At 32.7% G+C, this 19,586-nt stretch overlaps 3 protein-coding genes across 4 annotated transcripts; 1 reads left to right on the top strand and 2 right to left on the bottom strand.

The window, feature by feature from the left end:
• Window positions 1-785: 785 nt before the first annotated feature.
• Window positions 786-1,976, bottom strand: LOC130623040 (uncharacterized). Its single transcript, XM_057438546.1, has one exon. The coding sequence runs from the start codon at window positions 1,974-1,976 to the stop codon at window positions 786-788; it is 1,191 nt and encodes a 396-aa protein (XP_057294529.1).
• A 50-nt stretch (window positions 1,977-2,026) lies between these two features.
• LOC130623039 (uncharacterized) lies at window positions 2,027-4,192 on the bottom strand. The gene is made up of 3 exons (XM_057438545.1): window positions 4,124-4,192; window positions 2,888-3,861; window positions 2,027-2,843 (listed from the first exon to the last, which is right to left on the bottom strand). Exons 1-3 carry the CDS (start codon window positions 4,190-4,192, stop codon window positions 2,027-2,029), a joined length of 1,860 nt encoding a protein of 619 aa, XP_057294528.1.
• A 5,215-nt stretch (window positions 4,193-9,407) lies between these two features.
• LOC130624349 (E3 ubiquitin-protein ligase RNFT1-like) lies at window positions 9,408-19,266 on the top strand. 2 transcript variants are annotated; one of them, XM_057439938.1, is made up of 11 exons: window positions 9,410-10,077; window positions 10,562-10,638; window positions 10,718-10,818; window positions 11,298-11,368; window positions 11,916-11,998; window positions 12,679-12,825; window positions 13,604-13,669; window positions 13,796-13,900; window positions 14,392-18,706; window positions 18,898-19,004; window positions 19,085-19,266. In XM_057439938.1, the coding sequence occupies exons 1-9, from the start codon at window positions 9,477-9,479 to the stop codon at window positions 14,521-14,523; spliced, it is 1,383 nt and encodes a 460-aa protein (XP_057295921.1). In that variant the 5' UTR covers window positions 9,410-9,476; the 3' UTR covers window positions 14,524-18,706; window positions 18,898-19,004; window positions 19,085-19,266. The 2 variants fall into 2 exon arrangements, with proteins under 2 accessions (XP_057295922.1, XP_057295921.1); XM_057439939.1 differs by lacking the exons at window positions 14,392-18,706; window positions 18,898-19,004; window positions 19,085-19,266 and adding an exon at window positions 13,062-13,323 and having other exon boundaries at window positions 9,408-10,077; window positions 13,796-13,851.
• The last annotated feature ends 320 nt before the right edge of the window (window positions 19,267-19,586 follow it).

Raw genomic sequence — 19,586 nt, 5'->3', positions numbered from 1 at the left:
TGTGCGAGAAAATTAGATTACGCGAAACTAACAAAAACGAATAACGCGTGTTAAAATTTTGTACCGCCTTTTCCCACAGAATGGTAAAAGTAAAGAGCGCAATACAAAATTACACTTTTAGCAGTATTCCGAAAGATATGTGATACATCGAGTTGTACTACCCGCAGAAGTTGGTCCTAACGTTAACGATTTCGTAAATGACCTCACAACAAAACAGTATTTTTTTCACGTAAAAATACCGGCAGTAGAAGCCACAGAATCTGCTGGAACGAATTTCGAAAACTCACGGGAAACAATTAAAACAAAAACAAACAAATCAAAACAGTTTTTTAACTTTATCAAGATTTATTAAATAGCTTCAAATTTGGGCAGAAAAACAATAACGGATTCGCCTTCTTTTCACCACACGCATTAGAAGATTACATCACTCACTCCCATTGTACACAATCTAAAAGAAAAAGAAAACATTTTCATATAGTGAAGCTTCCAGTGCCTTTAAGGGATGGCCAAGTCAATGGAATTGAAAGCACTGTTTTTCATCTTATAAATAATTAAGGCTAATTCGGAAAAGTATAAAAGAAAAAAACTAAACAATTTGGCAACTTTACTAATTTTATACGCAAAGTTCCAACCATACCAACAGTTTCCAAATCTGACAAAATAATTTTAGAAGTGTTTATTTTTTTAGAATTTGATTGATGCAAGGCCAAGGGAAATTAAATAAGTTTATTGTCCTAGACCCATTTAAAAACATATATATATGACTTCTCATGTATATGTATGTATCAGCTGTCTTCGCTTCTATCATCTACTGTAAGATTTTCTTCAGTATAAGTAGTTGCTTCAGCTGCAATATATATGTGTCTTGAAAGGGACTTCCATGTATTTCGATCTTCAGCGATTACCCTTAAGACCTTTAGGTCATGTTTCGAAATCAATTGCGAGACGCCAAATTTTATTGCAAAACTGTTATCAGATTCCACTGCTCTTCTTATATCATTGTTTAAACTGATTGGTAACGTAATTCGTTGACGACCTTTGAATTTTGATACTTGCGATTGTTCAAAATAGTGATTCATAGCCAGTTGAGCGGGTGTGTCTTTCTGTAATCTGAGAACATGCCCAAATAACCTCCATCGAGCTTGGATTATATCCAATGTAATAGGTCGTGTTTTTGATATTTCGTACAACTTCTTGTTCCTTATTGTTACTGGGTATTTGATGTTTAATACTTGACGAAGTTGTCGACGATGGAAGGAATTCATGTTCTTTTCTTCATTTTTGTTCAAACCCCATGTACCACAGTTGTATAATAATATGGATTTGACTACAGTTTGATAGATTCTGATTTTTAGCTGAGTACTGATTTTATCTTTCTTAATCCACACATCACTTATTTTCTGTAGGGCAGCTGTTGACAATGCTTTTCTGTTAGCTATATCTTCATGGATACCTAGCTTTGACCCCAATTTCTTGACATGTCTCCACGGTTCATTTGTTTCGTTGTTTACTTTTTTCTTTCTTTCTAGTAATGTGTGTTCTGTTTTTGTCTCGTTTACCAACAAATTATCCTTAGCTAAAGTTTCTTTTATGATGTTATTGAATTTCTTCTTTTTGTTGATGTCATCTGTGATGTGGTCGTAATCATCAGCGTATATCACTTCAGTCACTGGGAGTAATGATTCGTTTCTCTTTGAGTATGAATGTTCGTCAAGGATATGGTCTTTTTCCAGAATTTTTCTAACTTTACGTAAGGAGCTTTCGAGATATATGTTAAACAAACAACCACTTATTCCGTCACCTTGAGGACTTCCGATGTTACTGGGAAAAGGTGTCGTATCTACATCTTTCATTCTGATTTCAAGATTTGTGTTAGCAAGTAAAAATCGAATTAATCTCAATTCATCTTCGTTTATTACATTACCAAGGATGTTTAACAACTCGTCTCTTTTGATGGTGTCAAATGCGGAACTCATGTCGATACCTGTAATATAAATCTTCTCCTGGTATTTTTCAATTCATGCAACTAACCAGCGATGAGTCCATACAGCGTGCTTCGATTTTGTCGGAAAGCACTTTGGCTTAATGAAAGGTAGTCGTCAATTTTTGGTTTGATGCGTTGAAGAGCTACGTTGGAAATAATCTTTCGTATGATTGGAAGTAGAGTTACAGGACGTAGATTTTTAACAGGGCCTTTAGGTTTTTTAGGCTTACACAGTGGGATGAGGATACCTTTTCCAACATCGATGTCTTCATTTTTGTTGAAACAGTCATTCACTATATCAGCTATTTCATTGTGACAAATCGTGGGAGCATATTTAATAAGTTCAGCTGATATGTTATCGAAACCTGATGCTCTGTTGTTGTTAAGTAGATTTGCACATTTTCTGATTTCCTCAGTAGTAATTGGTTGGTTCAATGGTTTAGGATTATCGATGAATTGTTGTAAGTTGGTTTCATTTGGTTTGTAGAATTGTGTTTGAAAGTGAGATTTAATTGTTTCATATACTAGTTGTGGTGATGCGATATGTTTACCAGTTTCGTCGTGAACATATGGATTTTCATATGGTTTTGAGTGCAGCATCCGTAGGGCTTTGAACGTTTTTGCTGTATCCTTCATTTGGTAGATTTCACTTAATTTATTTTCGATTTCTTTTGTTTTATTTTCTAGCAGCTTGTCTTTGATACGTCTCATAATGTTATTTCTTTCGCTTTTTAACCTTGTCATCTTGTCAAGATCTTCGCAGTTACTGATTTGAATACGAAGTTCCTTTTGTGTTTTTGACATTTGTTCAATTTCTGGATCATAGTTATGACCATGGTTACGATTTCTTGGGATCTGTCTAGGAAGTGTTTGTTCAGCAGCAGATTTAATTGATTGTTTCACTGCATCCCATTTTTCTTATGTTTCTTTTTTTTTCTTATGTTATTGATGTTTTCTGAAACATTTGATTGTAAACTTGTTTCTAGATTTTGTTGGTAAGCTTTTCTCATGTTTTCATTATTGGTAAGGTGTGTTATGTCTACTTTCTTGATGTTATCTTTCACCGTCCTTGTTTTTTTAAAGACTTGAAAAGGTTTAACTTTAATTTTACTCAGTACTAATCTGTGGTCACTACTTGTCATGGTTCCACTAAATGACCTGGCATCTTGTAGGATATGTTTTTGTTTTTGAAGAACAATGATGAAATCTATTTGTGAATATATTGTGATGACTTTATCTTTGTTTGCATTTTGTCTTTGATTTGCCCAAGTTGTTATATGTTTAGCAGGATGGTTGAATGCTGTATTGGCTAAAAATAATTTGTTGATGTTGCAAAAATCAATTAGGAGTTGTCCATTGTCATTTCTTTTTCCTTTACCATAGATACCTGTACATTCCTCTTTCGCTTTTCCTACTCTGCTATTAAAATCCCCAGCTATTAAGGTGATCAAACTTTTATTTTTGTATTTATTGATGATATTTGATATCTGGTGGTATAGCTGATCTACTTCTTCTGGATGTTTTGATGCAATATCAGAGGTCAATGCATAGACATTTATGATCGTAATCAATCCATTTTCATCTTTCCTCGTTAGTTTTTGTTTGGTTTTCTTTCTATTTATCGTAGTGCTTGTAAAATGACTTACTTTCCTGATTTTAAGTTTCGCTTCTCCTTGATGTTCAGATTCATATCTAGATTCTTTTGTCTTCAATTGTAGCACAGATATTCTATCAGAAATTTTCCAATATTTGTAGATGTTGTTTTTCCATTTTCTTGAGATGATAAAACCTGTACCATAGTGAGGGTTTTTGGTTTCCATGCAAATTAATCTGCAGTCATTGATGTTTCTATCGATATTTTCTTTGATCTTGGTTTCCTGAAGACAGCAAATATCTATTTTATATGATCGTACATCTTCTGATAGGTTTACTTGTTTTTGGTCATCACACAGTCCTCGCACATTGAACGTTCCTAGTTTAAAAATTTGATCTTTCACACCTCAGTATCTTTGAAAACACATATACATTGCGGTTAGACGATTAGTTGGTGTTTGTAGCGGCTTTTCAGAAGTAATGGATCGATCGTCACTCGTTCCTCCTGTCCGAAGACTCTTCTTTATCTAAATAAATTTCCGTTACGGAAAAGCGTCCGCCATCTTGGGAAGCTATTGCAAACTTCTCATCATTCGGTTTTTTTTCAACCAACATTAATGTAATCACCCGGAGGAAATTATAATGTCTCTTGTGTGTGTTTTAGAAGATAAGAGTACACAAATACACAAATATTACAAGTGCTGAACTTTGGCAATCATATTTTGCAATCAGACCCTTTTAAAAACTATGCTGAACCATGTCAATTATTAAATTCAGCACTAATAGAAAAGCACCTTGGATAGGATTCTTTGTTGGGCGAATAAAATGACTGACAAATGGTTTATCGTGAATGAAATAGTAATTTTTACACAAATAATTTAAAAAATAATGAACTTTGTTATGTGGGTTGTTCTTAAACACACGTGGGCGGTGGACAAAAAACTGTGATGTAATTTCTCTTGGTCTATTATTCCTGAGAATATTCTAAAATAAGAGGGTGTCAATAAGCTGCAAACAGCCACATATATAAGGGCGAGTTTGGGCAACTTTTCCAATTAAATTAGTGATTGTCTTCCAAAACCGCCCGCACTTTCCCGAACTTGCCTGGAGCATTTTCAAAATTCAATTTCTTGTAACATACCTTGTGGACGATAGTTGGAAAAAGATGCTTTAAGAGAAAGAAGTTAATAAAAATTAAAAGTTATTTATCAAGTAAATTTTATCAAAAACCATCAAAAACAGTTCTTTTAAGAACTTTACTACCACATAGTTTACTTTATGGTCTATGCAGGTTTTTTCGGGTGAATACTTCAATTTTTTTGCAAAACGCTAAACTTGCCCAAAAACGCCTGCACGTTATACGGCGTATGCAGCTTATCAGCACCTTTGTTCTAAAATTACAAGCAGTTTCGAAGATGCCAACGCCGTTTAGAGGACGTGGTGCGGCTTGGGCATCCTTGAAGTTCTGTTTAATGACAGTTTTAATGTTTTAATATCGTTTTAAACCTTGTTCTCAGGGAGGGTGTACGGAAAACTAATTCCTATTGACAATTACATTGCTGTTGGTTTGATAGCAAAAGTGGATATTTTTTTAATTACTGAAACAGGTTACTTATATAATAAATAAAAAATGATAAAAAACGGTTAGTCAGCTCACTCTAGCGCCCAGAGCTATTTGTTTTGTCTGCGCCCTAGCTACAGGTTTTCCTATATCTGGCTATCAGTTAGGTAGTAATACAGCTTCTCCATATGTATTCTACAAATTACTTTCAATTCTTTTATACAAAACTGAGCTCTAGCTAGCTACCTTTTGTGTGATTAAGCCTTACCTTGATTTGGATAAAACCAATTAAAATTGATAATATTGTATTCTTACATCCTCTTAGAAACAATAAAATAAAACACAGCTCGGCGCGTTTTAATTGTACAAATTACTTCAATTTTTCTTTAGGAATGGGTACCTTACACAGGAGCTTTCCAATCCAACTAAAATCTCCAGAAAAAGCACAGCAACAAAAAAGCTTAAAATACACAAGTAAAGTCGATTAGAAACAGGACTAGCAATAAATTTTTTCAAAAGAAGAAAACCGTTTTAATACTATTATGTTTCATTAAAATACAACTATAATAGTATAAGAAGCAAAATTGCAAAGTAATTAATTAATTATTTATACCATAATTAGCTATAATACAAAGAAATAAGGCATATTTTGGGTCTGTAAAATATACGTGTCTAAAATGCCGACTACCGTTTCTTGTTCACGGCATATTCCTCTTTGTGTGTTCAAGTTCGGCGGACGTATAATCCGGACCAAAAGACGGGGGGGGGTCAAAATCCGGGGGTGGGGGGGTACGAGCCGTACTTATTGCATTTTTTACTAAACTTATACTTTAACCCCTCGGTCCAAACTTATTTGTTTTATTAGAAAAAAAAATACCCTAGCTTTATGTGCAAAAATATCAGTCCTATTTCTTTACGCTGATTTTATATGATTTTTTTTCTATCGAAATTTTGAGAATCTCAATAATTCTCTTGGTATACCTCGCGTGTAGCAAACGTGCTCCACAATTTCGCTTCGCTCGCTTCGCTCGCAAAGCTCAATTGCTTCGCAAAAATATTTCAAAATAGATTTTCGAAAAGAGGTTTGAAGTTGAAGGAACTATAGATACGACAGCTCAGTCAGGAGAACGCTCCGAACGCTCGACTCTCACACGTATCCGCCAGAATAGATTTAAATAGAGATTTAATAGAGAAAAAACCCTTGTCTAGTAGGGCAGGAATATCAAATATTTCTCTAGCCCAAATAGGACTTTTACACACTAGAACCTCCTTTGTGAAATTGTGAAAGTTTGTGCGCGGAAACCCCATATTTAAACGAGGTGCTCAAGTCATCATTAAATAGACCATTTCGAAGATTATGCACCATTATGGATTTTTGAAGCCCGGTGGTGCAAGTTGAACTTTGAACCCTATATGCTGTAGTAGAAAACTCTCTTAAAAGACACAAAAAGAAACGAGTTTTGTATACACTCTTAGCGTGTTTAGGTCTTCGTAATGTTTTTATCTAAGTAACAGGGGATAGCACCAGACAACATTTATTTAAGGGTATTGCTTTGATTTATTAATGCATTAGAAATAGCAATTAAATACACATGTAGGACGTAGGGACACTGAGTGTCTTTTATTATTATTTTAACGCTGAAGTGGATATATTTAATCAACTTTAAACATATTTTTACGATCGAATTATGCTGCTTACAACGTATGAGGATTTTTTAGAACTTAGTGTGAGGCAGCTGACTGACTTCTTGTCAGCTCTTACAACGTAAAAGGATTTTTTAGAACTTAGTGTGAGGCAGCTGACTGACTTCTTGTGGACTGAGTATATAATAGTTGAGTTAATCGCCAGAGCTTTTTCTGCAATGGAACTTATTATGGCAATAATTCAAACAAGCTTCACAGAGTAATTTATTTATTTATCATATATAAAGATTTATACACTTTAGTAATTCTTTAGGTATTCGTTCTAATACCACTCTCGAAAGACTTAAAGATAGGAGTGCTTAAGTAGACAAATCAAGGGACAAACATACAGATTAGTGTAATTATCATCAAAAAACAAAATTATAAAAATATCAAAATAATAAAAATTATTTGCAATTAAAATGACTACTGATTCTATTCCTAAAAGTTTGCAACTATAACCACTAATCTACGGCGCCACAAAGTTGCATTTATTGTACAAAAAGAAATTAAAACTACAAATAAGAGCATAATAAAAGTATTTTTCAAAATATATATCATAAAATTAGTATAACAAACATAAAAACAGAGAACAAAAAGCAAAACTGTCGTGCCGCCAGCACGTCCGTTAGCCAAAAGACTGAAAAAAATGTGAAGTCCAAATTTAAACTTGCATTTAAACTTACCAAGTTCCGCAAATCCATAATGACGCATAATCTCGGAAATGGTCTATATCAGCGGTTTAATGGCGCGCAGTGATGGCTGGATGGTTGGATACAATGTTTCCAATTTTTCACCGCCCGACTGACTCTATTTTTGGTGCTCAAATGACTCTAACATCAGATATTCGGACGTCCGCGTGACGACCGGTAGTGTGCCAACCCGAGCTGCTCCACAGATCTGAAAAGTCAATATTGGTACCAGGTAGGGACCATTGACAAAAGAGGTTTGACACGCTCAGGGCATCTCTCATACACCTGATGCTCAGGGTATGAATAAAACACCAATAATTAGCATCTTGAACCCCCTGATGCTCAAGCCCCTGACGCTCAGGGCATGTTAAAGCCCTTGACGCTCAGGGGATCTTTCATACACCTGACGCTCAGGGTAATTTCTTAAACTTCAATTTGTATTTAAGAAGAGTTAATGATTTATACATCATGTACAATTAAAATATTTACCATAAGTACGTTTCTCTTGGAAATAATTGTGGCCACCGTACTTAAATTATCGTCAATAAAAAAACAAAAGAAAAGTAAAAAAATTAATAAAATTTTAGTATGAAAGGGTTTTCCCATACCATACTATTCCTCCTAACATAGATAAAATACAAGCTTCTTATCACTACCTCAGGAATTTTATTCATTATGCGTTTTACATCCAAGCAACCAAACTGTCAGCAGAAGTTGGAAAAGTCCGGGATTCTTCTAGGGAAGAATCCCGGAGAGGAAAGATCTACAAACATCTTATTTACCTGGTATTTTTTTTTAAAAGAGTGTTTTTCGAATTTTGATAGCGTCTAACTTTGTATTCATAAGCTTTTGTAAAGTTACTTCAGACAGTTCAATGGCATTCAGTTCATTGCCAATCTTTAATAAGATGTCAGGGCATGGGCCATCAAAGAATTCAGCTGGACTTCTGAAACCACCAAGATCAGCAAATAACTCAAAACCCAAATTTTTTAACGATTTTAGGTAGTGACAAATTGTGAATAAAATAGAATCGTGACGCCATGTATATCTACTGCTATTTAGCGCAAATGAACAATTTTACACAACCCACATATATTTGATGAAGCAACGAAAAATGTTGGATGGTATTATTACCCAATTGTAGAATGACTGCTTTTCTAACAAAAACAAATACATTTTGTGGTAACTTTTCACAAACACGTTGCCATTGGCTGATAATAATAATAATAATAGTAATAATAATAATAATAATTCATACCTACCCATTCCCCAAAAATCTCCATAAATAGTCTACGCATACTGAACGTGTGGTATCTACTCAATTCAATAGAAATACATTGTTTCTATCAATTTGTATTATTAATCTGGAACCCAATGCAATTGATAATTTCTTTTTTTATTGTCTTGTGTAATTTGAATTAGTAAACCTATTCAACCAGTTTAAACATAAAATAACACATGGTCAAAAACAATATGGCAAATTTATATGCTAATAGTAAATCAAATGTGTCTTCTATATTTGTGTAGACTGACAATAATTATTAAAAAAATTGATTTTGTTAACTTTTTCCTTACAGTCAAAAGAGCTTTTTAGGCAGCTTGCACACACCATGATCATGTATGAAGTTTTCTAAATAATAAATGAATTTATACAAATATAAAGAAAATAAAGTTTCATGCTAGAATAGTTTTGAAGGCAGTGAAATAACGAGGTTTATCTTGGTTAATGAGCAAACTCTTCTTCAAGGCTTAGTTAAAATCTTTACTGTTAAGTTAAGCCAAATATGGAGGTGTTTTAGATAAACTTCTTGTCATGAGAGGTGTGCTTTAATAAACTTCCCAAGAAAACAAGCACATCCTGTTTGCCTGTTACGGACTAAGACAGTTAGCTTCTTTTTGTAAAAGTACAAAATTTAACATTTTTGATTTTTAGTTGATATATTCATATTGCTGGCCCTGGTCAATGGCCCATCGTTTTCAAAGAAGTGAAAGTGAATCTGGTGCTAACAAAATTGATAACAATAGATTGCAAGAATTCAGGGAATCTTCATTTTCAGCAAGTTCACAAATTCATCCTATTTCACACTCAAGATCTGCAAGTTGGTCAAACACTGCTTGGCTTGGCAGCAACTCCTCTTCACAGGATTCAATGGCTGCTATATTTTCACCAATACGTGTTATACAAGGCATTGTACCAACATTGACAGACACGGTGTCTGGGTCCTCCACAACTGCAAATCCCCAGAGAGTGCCTGGATCACCGGTGAACGGTAACCGAACCCTGCAATCATTAAGTTCTCCAGCTGTTGATACAAATAGGATAAATAATTCCAATAACCATGTGAGGAGTAGAAGCGATGTTAGCTCTAGACATTCAAGGCAATCCAGTGCAGTTGAGATTGATATGAATGATATAGAACAGGTGGCCTCGACAACAACTCCTGATAATAGTGGTACAAGGACTCAAGACCAAATGGAATTCTTCGGAACTATATCTTGGATGGAAAAAGCTTTGCCTTTTATATTATTGCTTTTAAGCAGAATTATGTGGGATCATAGACTTGGTATGAGGTTTCAATTTAATAAAAAAATAAAAAATTAACACAGCATGTACAGCATTATATAGAACACATTTTGCCAAAAATAATTTATACAGTATGTATTTACATAAAATATATAATAATTTTATAACTTTATTAACAGCGAAAGTTATTGTAGATCATATTTATTTTTTTTTACAAATATTTCCACGGGATGAAACACTTCATTTAAATAAAGACAACGTATTAAATTGCATTTCATTCACCAATAGCCACTAGGCTCAATTTTAGTATTTTGATTATGATTCAAAATGTTGAAAAAAATAATATGATTTACAAGATTTAAACAATGGATTAGCTAAATTTAAAAAACTCACTTAAAGTAGTTCAACAAAAAAATTAAAGTATATAATATGACAAAGAAAAAATCCTGTTAATATCACAATCTGTTTAATTTTCTGTATTTTTTTTTATAATTTACACTTGCAAGATGTTTTATTGTTTATAGGTATTTTAGTCTTTATTGGCCTTTTTGGAACCTTCTTTCATGTAAACGGTACCATTAAAAAACAAGTTGCACTAAAGGTATTGTATATGTTTTTTAATTTTTGTAACATTCCTTCTGTTAGAGGTATAATGAGAATATTTTCTATTCTAATTTTAGGAACACCGTTTGAATCGAATTGCTCTAGCAATATTTATGTTTCTATTTGCAAATATATTTTTTATATATTTTGCGTTTAGCACTCATGAATTATACAAATGGTAAGTAGATTTTAATGGGTACTTGCAAAGAACATGTATCATTTGATATGAAAGATTTTTTATGTATACATACAATACCTTTATGTTTACGGTGTCGTTTTTAGCTTTAGTCAGAAACCCAAAGTGTTTGAGGGTGTTTTGGCAGGGTGTTTGGGTAAAATAAAACATTTTAGGAAGGTGTTTCAAAAGAAAATGAAAAGAAGCCAGAACATATTTTTAAATCAAATTGAAATTAACGCTATTCTAGAGCATGAAGTAAAGAATTAGTCTTCGCCTTTAGAGGGGTGTTTATTGAAAAATCATTTTTGATTGGGTACTTCTCCATTTACCCGGCATTTAATAGTCAAAACAGAAATTGTTATAGTGTAGAGCCTATTTTTTGAATTTAATCAATATATAGTCATTCAAGAAATACAGAAGGACATCAGCTGCGTGCAATTTTTTATTTATGCATAATTATTTTTAATGCCACTTTGTAGCTTACTACTTAACAAACCAAATTTTGTCAAGATGGACCTATGGACTGTCTTCTGGTGTGTTGGAATTACAGGTATATTCATTGTGTCTTATGTATCTCTTTATAAATTAATATAGTATATCACTTGAGTTGAGTATATCCAAAGTACAGTAATACACATGTACATAGCTTCTTTTCATTCTCATTAAATTAATATATTTAGTTAAATAAAAAATATTTTCCATTATGTACATTTTTTCTCTATCTGAGCTTCCACTAGAAGCATGTCTTTACATGTCTTTGAAAATCATGTCATTACATGTCTTAAACTTCTTTTTCTGCAAAATACATAGCGCAGGTACAAAATAATTTAAATTGTAATAACATAGCTCACAATTACTGTGTGGAGTCTTACATGTAGTACTAACAATTTTAGTGTACTCGCAATGAGCTGAACAACTTTCATTTGCATGTTTAGTTAAACATCTTGTTTAGTTTTAAATGGTTGCAGAATTGCATTGCAGTAATATAGTTAATTATGGCATCACTCTTTTAGGTTTATGCTTCCCACTGACATTGAAATATGTTATAGTTCCTTTAATTATCTTGCATTTGAAATATTTTATTTTTTCTACTTTAGATTTTGTTGTACGCTTTGTTACAATAGGATTAAAATGTGTTATAATCATTATGCCAAGAAGGCTGGTTCACTTCAGAAAGCGAGTATGTGTATTGTTGAAAGATATTTGAAAATATACGATGCATAATTATTTTACTAATTATTGCATGTGACAGTGAAAATACACGTTCATTTTATACACAACTTCCTTTTTCATTTTGTAATATAGCAGCATTTTTTTCAAGAAACCTGAAATTTTTCGTTGTTTCGCGCCGACAATCTTTCTGGCCACCTGTTAAAATTTAATTTTTTTGAGTCGCAAAATTAAGTGATCACTAGTTATGGCACATAGATGGCATGTTAGTATTTGCTCTGCCAATTTGCGTCCTTCCAGTTCTAAGGTTTAAACAACTGTTTTATGTTGCTTGTGAGATTATTCAGATTTGAGTCCCAGAATTTTAGCATCTGCTCTTAGGAACTAATTTATAAATGAAACGTGTGATTTCCTACGAAGGAAGCAAATATTAGCCTCTTCTCTTTTTACACATTCTTCCCAGGAGAGGTCCCCTTTGGACAAGATATATTTAGTGCACACCGTCCTCTACAATTTAGAGTGGGTTGGAAGGTGAGTAATGTAGAGCACCAAGCGTTTTGATGTTTTTTTTAGGTTATGCTGGAATCAGGTTAAGCTAGGAAGTGTAAAATAACAAGTGATGGTACACAAAGTATATTACGATAAATAAGTTATTGTCATTTTGCCTTGAAGCTCAATACTTTTTTCTAGGGAAAATATTTTCTCATGCTAGAAAATTTATCTCAATTTTATCGAATGCTGCTGCCAATCCCTCAATGGTATTTTTATTTTACGGATTACGATTTGGGTGGACAATATTTTGCTATCCTCTCTACTGCATTATATCTGTTACTAAAGGTATGTCTAAATAAATTTATTGAGGCTGTATATCACTAGGACTTAACTTTGAAGTTAGGTTTTGTGTCGCAAAGGCTACATTACACAGGTCTGGCTTAGTCTAGTTAATTTTTGAAGAACTTTATAACTTTTGGAAGAAAGTTTTCAATAATAAAAAAAAACGTTTAGTGTTATTTCTCTTTTTTAAGACCAAGATGAAGTTTCTTTTATTAGTCGTTAGCACTGTCCTTTATTAGACTCGGTGGTCCTTGCAAAGTTACTTCCTTCACATTAAGAGCGTCAGGTCTAAAGAGCTGGCATGAATCAAAATATACCCTGGGTCCTTGTCAAAATCAGAAGTTAGTGAATTGCTCCTCAGCTAAAAATTCCGTGGTACTGTTTGTAATATCAACAATGATTTCCATGTTACCATTTTTGTCTTTCTTGTTTCGCATATACATACTTTAGTTTGGAAAATCCCTCTTTCCATTTTTACAAGCACTATTCCTTTGAGCGCAGGTTTGAATGTTACCTAACTTTTGTTGCAAAAGGGAAAATATAATCAGTCATATTTTTCTGGCTTTCTTGGTTGATGTCATAAAAGTTCTCTTTTTTTTTTAATTTTGTTTGGTTAAGGAAATTTTGCAGAATATCGTTTTGATGATTTGAATGAAGGTCTCCATTTGGTATTTTCTACACTTAGGACTAATTTGAAAAATGTACAATTACCATATATCTCTATGCATTGTTGTTCTGATAAGATCATTGTTACTTCACCCTTCCATAAAATTTGAAATAGGCTCGAATGTTGCTTCTAAAGGGCAAAGATATAATAGCTGTCATCAAATGCTTTTGGAAGGATACAGTAAGTTATTTGCTTATTTATTGCTTTTTTATATTCTCTTGCTTCAGTAATTGTTGATTTTCCAAGCTGTCGTAATACTACACAGTTTTCTAATGACTTCTACAAACTTTTTGGTATTTTTATTAGCGCTATGGAAGAGCACCTTCTAAAGAAGTGTTGACTGAGTTGGGAGATTCATGTCCGATTTGTCAAGAGGCAATGTCCGAACCTATTGAACTGAATATGTGTAAGGTGTGTAGGTTTTGGTTGTTCATTGCAGAGTCAATATCAGTTATGCTAAGATTCTTGTCACACAACTACCTACACTTATTTTCACCACTTTTTTTATTAATCTTTACTTTCTGATTTTTACCACTTAATACCACAAGGCACACATTTAAAGTCAATAGCCCCGTTTTATTACAAAATTCAATAGGCGCTTATCCAGAGAGCTCATTTCAATGTTATAATTATGAGGCGCTAAATTGACCATTTGTTGCGTAAGTATTTGTCCGACTTTTCACCAAAATCATGGTTGTACCTTCTGTGTTGAATTAATTATTGGTTAAAAAGTTCGTAATTTTCCTTAACTGTTTAAACACTAACGTTTTCATATGGGAAGCAAAAAACAAACCAACAGACAATTTTCCTGTGACACTTTCTGGTTGTGATTTTTTGTTTTGTTTTTGCGTAAACTGAATTTGACATACCACTGCATTGTCCTGTTTGTCTTCTCTTGTTAGCATATATTTTGTGAAGACTGTATAGTGATGTGGTTTGATCGTGAAAGAACGTGCCCAATGTGTCGAGCTAAAGTTGCGGAGGATCCACTATGGAGGGATGGGAGTACACAAAGTTTTATTCAACTTTTTTGAAATTATTCTTTTCTTCAAACTTGCTTCATGTCTGTAAAAGGAACGTTTTTATGTTGTGTTATTTCGAATGTATTTCGTTTGAACATGCAAACCAAAATTGACTTTTCTCGTGTTTTGGCGCGAAAAAGGGTTTTGGTAGGAGGTAATTGTTTTTTTGAGTAAATTTGTAATTTTTACTAACTAACATACAAACAAAAGTAAAAAGAATTTTCAATTGGAACCTGATACTTCTTAATAGTCAGGTTATCAGATCCTCGATCGTTGTTTTTAAAATTGTTAGTATTACTTTATTTAAAGTAAATTTTATTTAGTTAAACAAAAAATTAAATATTTTTACATTTACTTCGGCTGGCTTTATAAAATCCTTAACGACTGCATTTTTTATCAGGTCTGTATTAAAGAATGTAGGAGATCACACAAAATGCATAACACTTTTGAAGTTTTTTTTGTCACTTTTGTTATAGGATTCTTGCAAAAAAAATGGCGTTGTGTCACTTTCTTTATTTCACTTGTGTATTTTACACGCTTGATGTTTAACCATAAAAACAAACAAACAAGCAAACAAAATATAGCGATGAGAAATTTGTTCACAAAAGTATGTTTATGAAATGTGCAACAACTTTATGTATTTAAAATACAGCCTGTTTGTTCCTAAATTTGTCAATTTGTAGATAATTTTTTCTTCAATGTTTGTGCGGTTGGTGCAGAAATATTAGTTAGTTTACGAAACAAGAACAGGGAGTTTCTACAACAGTGTTGTCAATAACATTACATGATTTGATTACAAAAAAGTAAAGCGAAAACGTAAAGTAAAGTCAAACAAATATGGCTACCGTCGGAATTGCGAATAAAGTGAAACTGGCAGAAATTTTAAACAAACGTTAAGTACAAAATTTAGGAGAAATACTTTTACTTCCTCGCTTTTTCTGCATACTTTTATCAGTAGTATTTTCATACGACATTTTTACTTCATTAAGATATTATATACCCAACCTCAAAACCTTATTCTTTAAGTCCAAAGAAAAACGGCTACTTTGTTTTTCTTAATTTAAATATTATTATGTCGTGACTAGGCTACGTTTTGACAGTCTGATACGTTGATGATAGTTGTAGCTGTCTTCACATAGCCTAGAATACACTCGCTTGTTCAGAGTACAATAAACACGCTTGTTTATGACATTATTCAGAGAAAACACAGTATAACCAATTAAAAAGCAGTGTTATATTTATTTGTTTCTGTTTTGCTCTAGGGTGAAAAATGGGCTTTAATATACTATTACTAAAAAGAGAGGTATATTTATAGTTTTGCTTTTAATTTATTATTATTTTTTGTAAATATACGGAGTTGTGTTTGAGAAATATATAAAAATAACGATGTAAAAAAGTCAGTATTTTGTTCCTGAGAAGGTAGAAATGGTTGTAGGTAGAAAGTACAGGACTAAAAAAGCGAAATTTAGAGATAAGCTTTCGCAAAAGACCATGTTTTTTGCAAATGGGGCGAAAAAAATTTAAAAAGTTAATACCTTTTAAAAAAAATACGAACTGTAATAATTGAGTTTAATTGAGAGACGCTGGAAGTTCCATAACTTTTTCGCCCATATTTAAGACTTTCCTAGGTCTTCAGCTAAAACCTCCGTTACTCGTATTGTTGAAAATGATTTTAAAAAGGCCTGCTATTCCTTGTGATAAAATTGCAATAATCTTCTAAAAATCCACATAAAAGGTATATTTTATTAAGGTGTTTTATACTCCCTAAAAAAAACGTCAGTTTGTAAACCAAAAAAAAATCCGAACTTAATTTTCGCAAATTTTTATTTAGTTGAAAGTTTTTGTTTCTAATCTGAAATCTCAGGAGACCGAGGAATATACGAATAATTAAAAACAAAGGGAAAAACAAAAGAAAATACTTGATAGCAATCGAATGCTCGCATTCGAAAAAAATGTTTTGATTAAAATAATTCAAACGTAGTGTAGATGGTTTTTCTTTTGGAAAAGTTCCACTTATTTGAATAAATATTGCTTGAGGGACCAAAAAAATGGTTCCACTTATCGAAAGTTTCACTTATCGAGGGTTCCACTTATCCGAATAAAATATAAGAGAGGTTTGTTAATGCAAATCCAAGGGACCGGGGGATTTGGTTCCACTAAACGAAAGTTCCACTTATCCGGGGTTCCACTTATCGAGAGTAGACTGTATGATAATAATTGAATTTCCGCGCCCGAAGGCGTAGGAAATTCTTTACAACCGTAGTTTTTTTCTTTTGTAGCATTTTTTGAGAAAAAATCGACCCTGGGATTTCACGTTCCTCTGATTTTTGGCCACCTTAAATGTCATTTTAGGCCAAAATTGGTCCAAAAATTAAAACTACTTTATTTTCCACAAAATTTGGCACAGTTAACAAAAAAAGTATACTGAACATGATGGTGACATCAAAATTTCGATATTTGGCCACCTAAATGTCATTTTAGGCACAAAAATTGGTCCAAAAATTAAAACTACTTTATTTTCGACAAAATTTCGCACAGATCACAAAAAAATATGCCGGAACATGATGATGACATCAAAATTTTGATTTTTTGCCACCTAAATGTCATTTTAGGCACAAAAATTGGTTCAAAAATTTAAACTACTTTTTTTCGACAAAATTTGGCACAGTTAATAAAAAAAGTATGCTGAACATGATGGTGGCATCAAAATTTTGATTTTTTGCCACCTGAAATGTCATTTTAGGCCAAAATTGGTCCAAAAATTTAAACTACTTTATTTTCGACAAAATTTGGCACAGTTAATAAAAAAAGTATGCTGAACATGATGGTGCTATCAAAATTTTGTTTTTTTGTCAACTAAATGCCGTTTAAGACCATAAACGTTTCAATCGGAAGACTTTCAACCATGAATGATAGGCTATAATTTTTGTTCGCAATTTCTTTAAAGTGTGAGTTTATTATGACACGTTTCGTTTTGTTTGCGTTTGTTGTAAGATGTAATGTCACTTGTGTGTTTTATCTTCAGAGCTTCAAGCACCAAACCTCTTCGAATGTTTGGCACGATAACAACGAATTAGCAGGTTGTCATCAAATATTTTGGTAGCGAGCGGAAATTCTTAGAGCCCCCAGGGCTTCTTGTTTAGATATTTTTAAGCAAAATTTAAAGCGTGGTTTTTTAATTGTTGTACGTACAATTAAAAAACCACGATATTTATTATTTGTACTAAGCTGACTCAAAGTCGCGTAAGCAAAAGTATAAATATTAGCGAATAACAAAAACGAATAATATTATAAAATGATGAATAAATGTTGATTAAATCTACGATCTAATTTCGGTTATTTAGATTACAGAAGAAGCGCTTATTTAAGGGGAGAGTTTATCAAAGGGGGAGGAAAGGAGTTTACCTATATTGTTGTCTGTGTTTTTATTATTATAAGCAAAATTGACTTCAAACTTTTAGCCAAGCACACAGCAAGAAATGATAGATATTTATTTCATAAAATTTGCGGATTGCTCATTCTTGTCCCCAGAGCTCTTTGAGATTAAATCCTCGAAAGTACTTTCTAGTTTATTTCAAAGAGCTCTGGGAACGAGAATGGGGGTTACTGAAAAAAAAGAAAATGTATACAACATGTAATAGAAAATAATGAACTGGCGGTGCAACATCAATGCTCGGACGTTTATTCGAAGCGCCATTTATTTTGTTGCCAGCCCTTTATTGAAGATAGTCAAATATTGAGAGTGCGGATGTGTCCCTTGATGTTACCTATTTGCAAATTTCGTGACTTCAACCTTGTAAAATGATTGAAAAAAATTTATTGCGAGAACAAGTAAATATTAGCCAATATGAAAGTTTGCATAATACAAGAAATAACACCAACTAAAACGGAAATAAATATCTACTCATTTGAATTAAAAGTTCAACTATATTATATTTAGTAAATAAAAACAAACAGTACAAAGTTTTCATTAAATAACATTGTAAATAATAAACTTAATAAGATTTTAATTAACTAGGAAAAAAAAAGAAAATTAATGAGAGAAATAATGACCTAACTAAATGGCAAAAAGCGATAGTAACGTTATATATTTTCACGCAACAAATCTGGTCCGTGTATTAGTACAATTTTAGGTTGTGTCTCTATATAAACTGAATTGTGTGGACGATCTCGGTGTAGTCTTTTTTAACTACAGGTAAGTACGCATCTCGTTTGTTTACAATTTTATCTACATAGTTTTGTGTAGGCGTATTAATGATCTGTTTACTACAGATTTTTTTTAAAAAATTGATAGGTATCAACAGGTATAGCTTGGAGAGGTTATAATTTATCTGTAAGAATTTATTTGTAAATTCACATTTTTGTGGCACATAATTTTTTTTGCAGACTCGCATTACCACAATAACCATTCAAGATGAAGTTTTTTATTGCTGCTCTGTTAATCGTTGGCATTGTATCAAGTGTGTTAACCGCACCAACATATGAAGAAAACGGTGAATATTACAACTAATTATTTTTGGTGTTGAAAAGAATGGAGCTACAGTATTGGTATTTGCCTTTTTAATTTTTATAGAAGTTGACAACATGGTAAATAAACGCTCGAATTGTTGGGGACCCGGTTGTTCCTTCCCAGATAGTTGTTGTCCAAGCGCTGCTGGTGACTTGTGTTGCAGTTCCGGTTGCTGCGCTGCTGGATGCTGTTAACGATTCATATTCGTTGTAAAACTTACGTTAAGAAAGTGTATTAATTAATAATTCGGAGTTGTTTTGTGCTAAATTTCATCCTTGTACGCTTGAATTTTTGTATTTTTCACTCCTATTGTCTTATCCAAGGAAACCTTAATTCCAAAGAAAAAATACACACTTTCCCTTTTTTTGTTTTTCTTGAACATCAGCTTAGCTAGTTTGAAAGGTTTGCTACCAGGCCCTGTGAAAACACGCTTGAAGGGGCTACAAAAGGGTTCAAGAAAGATCTTTTTAGTTTTTGGTACTCTTCATTCTCGCATATCCGAATAAGAAAGTAACGTACAGACCACTAACAAGGTTAAAGTATAAAAAATTATACACGATTTAAA

The sequence above is a fragment of the Hydractinia symbiolongicarpus genome, chromosome 13 (genome assembly GCF_029227915.1).
Source record: "Hydractinia symbiolongicarpus strain clone_291-10 chromosome 13, HSymV2.1, whole genome shotgun sequence".
NCBI lineage: Eukaryota > Metazoa > Cnidaria > Hydrozoa > Anthoathecata > Hydractiniidae > Hydractinia > Hydractinia symbiolongicarpus.
Note: the sequence above shows the minus strand (reverse complement) of the source record. Positions and strands in the feature narration are given on the sequence as shown.

What these genes read in the sequence shown, in the direction of transcription:
- LOC130624349 (XM_057439938.1), top strand. Translation starts at nt 9,477, where the DNA reads ATGGCCCATCGTTTTCAAAGAAGTGAAAGTGAATCTGGTGCTAACAAA. An exon ending in ACTCATGAATTATACAAATG is followed by an intron (nt 10,819 to 11,297) that starts GTAAGTAGATTT and finishes GCCACTTTGTAG; the next exon opens with CTTACTACTTAACAAACCAA. An exon ending in TTGAACTGAATATGTGTAAG is followed by an intron (nt 13,901 to 14,391) that starts GTGTGTAGGTTT and finishes TTCTCTTGTTAG; the next exon opens with CATATATTTTGTGAAGACTG.
- LOC130623040 (XM_057438546.1), bottom strand. Translation starts at nt 1,976, where the DNA reads ATGAGTTCCGCATTTGACACCATCAAAAGAGACGAGTTGTTAAACATC.
- LOC130623039 (XM_057438545.1), bottom strand. Translation starts at nt 4,192, where the DNA reads ATGTTGGTTGAAAAAAAACCGAATGATGAGAAGTTTGCAATAGCTTCC. An exon ending in AAGATGGCGGACGCTTTTCC is followed by an intron (nt 3,862 to 4,123) that starts GTAACGGAAATT and finishes TGCTGTCTTCAG; the next exon opens with GAAACCAAGATCAAAGAAAA. An exon ending in CATAAGAAAAATGGGATGCA is followed by an intron (nt 2,844 to 2,887) that starts GTGAAACAATCA and finishes AACACTTCCTAG; the next exon opens with ACAGATCCCAAGAAATCGTA.